This window comes from Empidonax traillii, unplaced genomic scaffold, assembly GCF_003031625.1.
Source record: "Empidonax traillii isolate 1590-97213 ecotype Southwest subspecies unplaced genomic scaffold, ASM303162v1 scaffold1649:size159791, whole genome shotgun sequence".
Taxonomy (NCBI): Eukaryota; Metazoa; Chordata; class Aves; order Passeriformes; family Tyrannidae; genus Empidonax; species Empidonax traillii.
The window spans coordinates 143,620-149,619 of record NW_020956842.1 but is presented as its reverse complement, the minus strand read 5'-3'; the positions used below and the strand labels follow the sequence as shown (position 1 = coordinate 149,619).

The window sequence follows — 6,000 nt, the reverse complement described above, 5'->3', positions numbered from 1 at the left end:
GGAGATTTGCTGTGAGGTGGACAAAGGCCAGAGTTACTCCCATGAAGCTCTGAGCTCCCAGGAGCCCCAGCCCAGCCAGTCTGCTGTGCCCATTCAGTTTGCTCAGTGAGCACGAGCGAGTTGTTTCTGTGCCCTCCCTGCAGGGCTGGCCTGGCCCTGGCACTGTGTGAATGCAAACAGGACCAGCCCCAGCTGGCAGCCACGGGGCCCCCGGTGTCAGACACCCCAGCTCTGCAGGTTATTTTGTCAGTGTGCAGGGAGCAGAAGGGAAACCAGCTTAGTGTGCTGAAAGGGCAGTGCTGACGGCAGGGAAACACGGGCAGGGATGGGACTCGGGGCCAGAATTCCTTTTCCCCAGGGAGACCAACCAGAGTGATGCTGGGCCAGAGCTCTGTGGCTGCTCCTGCAGTCCTGTTCCTGGGCTGTTTCCCTGCCCTGGAGCAGCAGCACTTGCAGGATGCTGTTCCCAAACTTTCAGGAGTTCAATATAAATGTGGTGGACGATGCTGTTCCCTCTCCCCCCCAGCTTTTCAGGATTTAATACAGATTTGCTCACTAACAATTAACTTCCCCTTTACCTTCCAAACCCCATCCTGGTCAGTTCTTTAGTGCTTTTTATTTAGATTATACAGGCTCTACTCACAGTCTGTGCTCCCCAGGACCTACCACTGATGGCCCAGGAGGACTGGGGGTTCCTTGAGGCTGTAAATGACACCTTGGCCACTGTCCCCTCCCAGCTTTGGGTCCTTGGAGGCTTCGAAGAGAACACAAGATGAGGATGTGAATTTCACATTGACATTTTTTATTAACGCCAACTGTTTTTAAATCTTTTTTTTTTAATCTTTTTTTTTTTTAATCTCCTTTGTAACCTTTTTTTTTTTTTTCTCCTGGTTTTTTCTTTTTTAAACAATAGCACAAAAAATGTTTCAGGGAAGCAGTCTGACAGTTAGTCTGATGACCTTCTGAAATACAGTTAAAGCCACACCAAATACGAATTCCTGTTAAAGAAAAATAATAGAAAGGGGGAGGGAAAAATATGGAACTCCAACCTTTGCACTGTTAGAGGGTGTTGTGGCTGGTTAGTACCACGCTGCCTTGGGAGGGGATGATGGCACACAGCTTGGACTTCATCATCATCATCACGCCAGTCAGCACTAATTTAAGGCTTCTTAATTACCATCAACATCACAGAAAGGAACGGAAAGCTACGGCCAAGGAGGAGATGGGAGCAGCTGGATCCTTTGGAAAAGCAGTGGTGGCTGGGCCAGGAGAGCCCAGCCCAGCCCCACAGCCATCTCCTCACCTGCATGCACGGGGAGGGGGTGGTTCTGAACTGAAAATCTGAATTCAGGAGCCTTTCTCTTCTCGAGTGTGGCTGGGAAAGGGGTTTGCTCCCAATCCCGTTCTCTCTGCGAAGGAACATCAGCGGGTGGAACCCGGGAGGGGGACGGAGGAGCAACAGAACAGGTTTGGTTTTGCTGAACGGTAACACAAAGGGGAGGGAACCTACTATCCATGGGGTAGGAGGGTTTGCAGGAACATCTCCCCAAAACCCTGCCCTTGGGATGATGCACAGACTATGTTATACCACTACCTGCCTTCCCCAGTGACCTGTTCCACACCAGCTGAGGCTTTCACCCCTTCCTGCCCCAGCCTCTCCACTGACCTAGAAACCACTGGTTTCCTTTTATTTATTTTTTGGGGGGTGGGGGAGGGTGTAAAAAACAGAACATCTGTCAATAAGAGTGTCAGGAGGGGGGTGGGGAGTGTTAAATATTTTAACCACTGACAAGGCTTGAGGAAGTTTCACAGTTTTGTTATGCTCTATTTTATTACTATCATATTTACAGATTTCTTTCGGGTGTTTGTTTTTTGTCTTGTTTTTCTCTCTCCTCTCTCTTTTCGCTGGATTGCTGATCATTTTAACACAGGATTATTTTTTTTCCTTTTTTTTTTGTTTGTTTGTTTGTTTGTTTGTTTTTCCCAAATCTGGAGTGTGAGCAGGAACCAGTTAAAACTCTACATTCACGGTCCAATCCCCAGTCTGAGGGCTGAGAAAAAAAAATAAAAAAAAAAAAAAGAAAAGAAAAGGTACTCCAAATTCTTGGCATTCCGGAGGGGTGGCTCGTCCCTGTGCCCCCTCACCCAGGGGAGGGGGCAGGACCGCGGTGGTGGTGGTGGTGGGTGGCACCTGGGGGGGGTGGGGATGGGGGGGCTCACACGGTGGCCGGGGGGCCCCTGCGCTGGGCCAGGAAGTGGTGGATGTTGTCGGCGTCCCGCTTGAGCCAGGCGGCGTTGAGCAGGATGTTCTCGCAGCACTGCTGCACCGTGCGCTCCGCCGACGGCGCGGGGTGGCTCTCGAAGAACGCCTGGGGAGGGAGCACAGGCGGCAGCACCCGCGGTGGGGACTGGGCTCTGGACACTCACAGAACCACAGGATCCACCGGGCTTGGAAAACACCTCCCAGAGAGTCCATCCCCTGGGCCAACCCCTCCCTGGCGCTGGTGCCACACCCGGGCGCTTCTTGAGCACCTCCAGGGATTGGTGACTCCATCGCCTCCCTGGGCAGCCCATTCCAAAGCCAATCACCCTTCCTGTGAAGAACTTCTTCCTAATGCCCACCCTAAACCTCCCCTGTGCCCACCCTAAACCTCCCCTGTGCCCACCCTAAACCTCCCCTGTGCCCTCTCATCCTACTGCCTGGGAGAAGAGCCTGACCCCCACCTGGCTCCCCCCTCCTGCCAGGAGGTTACTGAGTCAACAACTTGATTTAGTGAAGTCACTGGCAGCTCACAAAGTATTATTGACAAGAACAATTAATAAGTGCTGGCAGTTATTTAGTGGTTTGGAGTTAATATTTACAAACTGAACTGAGCCCAGAGTCAACACAACTGGCCCTGCCCAGGACACCCCAACAATCCCCCCCTGTCCCTCAGAGCGTTGTCCAAACCCTCCTGCAGCTCTGGCAGCCTTGGGGCTGTGCCCACTGCCCTGGGGAGCCTGTTCAGTGCCAACCACCCTCTGGGGGAAGAACCTTTCCCAAAATCCCCCTGGCACAGCTCCAGCCATTCCCTGGGTCCTATCCCTGCCCACACAGAGCAGAGATCAGCCCCTCAGGAGGAGCTGCAGACCTTCAGTCTCCTCCAGCTGAACAAACCAAGTGCCCTCACCCTCAGCTTCCCCTCCAGGCCCTTCCCCATCCTTGGGTCCCTCCTTTGGACACTCTCCAACAGCTTTAGATCCATCCTAGACAGTGGCACCCAGAACTGCCCCCAGCACTCGAGGTGAGGCCGCACTGGCACCAACTGAACACCTGGCTGAGCTTGCAGGAGGTACAATCCCTAACAGGAGAGTGGGAACAGCAAAATCCCCCCATTCCTGCGCTAAAGGAAAGCCACAGCGGCTTTCCCATGAGCCAGCCCCCTCCTGCCCTGCCCTGCCCTGCCCTGTCCTTGCTGCAGGGACAGCACGTGGCTCCAAGGAGTCGGATCCAGCCCCCAGGCAGCAGGTCCAGCGGGTATTTCGGGACACCCGAAGGAGACACGGGGGAAGCCTAAGGCCACCGTGCACAAGCATTTGTCCCGGGATCAGGTTTCCCAGAGCTCCTCCCAGGCCTCTCTGCAGGCTGTGCAGTGACCTCCAAAGGCCCAGCAGCACTCGGGAGTTTTGCTGGATGGTCTCACGTTTCCTCCTCCAGCACCAACACCATCGATCCCCCACCAGCAGCTGAGGCTGGAGGAGCTTCCCCTGAGGCTGCTGTGACTTTGCATTTTCCCATCGGCTGAAGGAGAGGGAGCTGGCACAGCCAGGAGCCATCCCTGCCTCCCTCCAAGCAGCTTTTCCCAGGATTTGGCAGACCACCTCACACTAACCACAGGGTGACAGGGAGGCTCAGCCACCTGAAGGGCTCCCCTCAAAGCTCGGTGTGCTGGCTCAGGGAGCTCTCCTGGAAAGGAGCTGGGATTTACTTAGGGATGACTTTTCTGGTAGATGTTTTTGCAAAGTGTTTTTTAAGAAAAAAAAAATACCAACTGTAGTGCAGGATTTCTCTGTAAAACCACTTGAGCTATTAAATCTTTTCTCAAATTACTAGACGGTAAAAAGGGCAGAGTGAGCTCATGGCTCAGCTGATCTTCACAATAAGGATTCCTCCTGAGCATTTTCCTACCAGGAAAGTGATAACTTAAGGGCCACATTTTTTTAGGTTTCTTCCTCCAAGAAGTCATTCTTGCAAAAGAATAAACCATCAAGCCCACACCTCTTCCCAAAACTCCACTGAGACAAGGGGGTGTAACAAAGTCACATCACCTCAAGCTCCCAGCTCAAGACAGACCCTGCCAAGACACTGATCTGCCTGGGCCAAAGCCTTGCCCTTGGGCACAGCACAGAAAACCTGTGGAGGGTGGAACTGAGCCAGTTCCTGCCAGGAATTCCCCCTGCTGTCATCCCAGGGAGCCCCAAAGGTGCCCTGTCAGTCTGGGGAGGACTGTGCTGGATTTTACCAAAGCCCAAAAGAAGGAAAGAGTGATTTCACTGGGATTGCACATGACTTGGCAAATGCTAACTGAAGGAGTTGCAGTGATATTCTATCCAACCCAAAGCAGGGCAGCTCAGGGGCAGAACCAGGCAGAGCCACAGCCCCACCACAGAATCCACGTGGAAACTCCTGGCTCTCCCCTCAGCGCTCACAGGGCTTGTCACGGATTAATTAATCACTTCTCCAATTAAAAGGTTCTTACCTTCACTTCTGCAGCCATTTTATCATTTGCAAATCCATCCACTGTGAGCTGAAGGGAAAAAGAACAGCGTGAGCCAAAGGGTGAGGCTCCAGCACTTCCCACAGCACAGCCTGGGGCTGGCTTGGCCCCACACGTACCTTTATTAGTCTGGATATTAAGAATCCACCTTGGTATCGATTATAAAGTTCCTCCCAATTGTCCCTTACAAATTTCCAAGCAGCTTTCCTGCCCTGCTTGCTGCCTCCAGCGACTCCTCCGATCACTGACACCGTGTCCTGGGGACGTACCTCTTCCTGGGGATGGAAAACAAAGGGATGTTCCACACTGCTCCAAAAATCCAGCACGCTGCCTTTGTGTATTTCTACACCCAGGCTGTCAATAAAAGCTTTTCTTTTTACCCCAAAGACTTAATCTGTTAATAAAAAAAACCAAATTCCCTAAAAAAAAAATTGAAGATACAATTTAAAGACTTAATAATTAAGATTTCTCCTGTTTTAACCCATTTTATGCTCACAGTGCTCTGAACACACTTGCCACTCCCAGAAGGTAGGGGTCATACAATACCCTGAAGGAATATCCCAATATTAAGATTATTATAATTATAATTACTGTGATTATCCTCCTATCCAGCAGCTTTCCCAAGAACTTACTGAAAGTGCAAAGGTGAGAACTTTTTGAATCAGTTCTGGCTGAGAGATGGCTCCGAGAACACGTTCAATTCTGTTCTTCTCCTCCTGCATGTCTGCCTGCTTGTGGAGCTTCAGGGCCAAAGGGAAGGGTTGTTAAAATATAAAACAAAAAAAGGCTGACTTCTCACCTAATGGACTCACTGGGTATGGCAGAGCTGCTAATTAATCTTCCAGCCCAATATGTGACAAATTGGCCTGGCTGGTGACTCACCCTGCAGTTATTCCCCCACCACAGACTCATCCCGTGTCCAGGAGCACAAATTAAATTAGTAATAAACTGATTTGCATCGCTGTTTATACAAAGGTCAAGTAGTTTAGAAGGTCAAGTGTTCCTCCAGCAGGGAGGAAGAATCCCAAAAGGAGAGCTGGGACACTCCACTAGGTGGCAACTTCACAGCAGGCAGGGAGCAGGGACCGAGCCTGGGGGGGGATAAACCACATCCCAGAGGAGCTTTTGGGGTGAAATGTTGAATTTCAGAGTGAGGGGGAGCCCACCTTCAGCATGGTGTCCAAAGTAGAGCTGTCTCCGTGCTTCAGCACCGTCACATAGACCTAGGACAGAGCAAAACACA

General features: G+C 51.5%; 1 protein-coding gene across 1 annotated transcript in view; it reads right to left on the bottom strand.

Moving 5' to 3' along the window:
- Window positions 1–597: 597 nt before the first annotated feature.
- Window positions 598–6,000, bottom strand: part of LOC114070654 (puromycin-sensitive aminopeptidase) — a 51,218-nt gene continuing 45,815 nt past the window's right edge. Inside the window, exons 20-25 of the mRNA XM_027908182.1 lie at window positions 5,924–5,980; window positions 5,390–5,497; window positions 4,877–5,032; window positions 4,740–4,787; window positions 2,221–2,369; window positions 598–754 (exon numbers count right to left, since the gene is read on the bottom strand). Of these exons, the coding sequence (XP_027763983.1) occupies window positions 640–754; window positions 2,221–2,369; window positions 4,740–4,787; window positions 4,877–5,032; window positions 5,390–5,497; window positions 5,924–5,980 (633 nt within the window). The 3' untranslated portion in view covers window positions 598–639. The remainder of the gene's footprint in view (window positions 755–2,220; window positions 2,370–4,739; window positions 4,788–4,876; window positions 5,033–5,389; window positions 5,498–5,923; window positions 5,981–6,000) is intronic.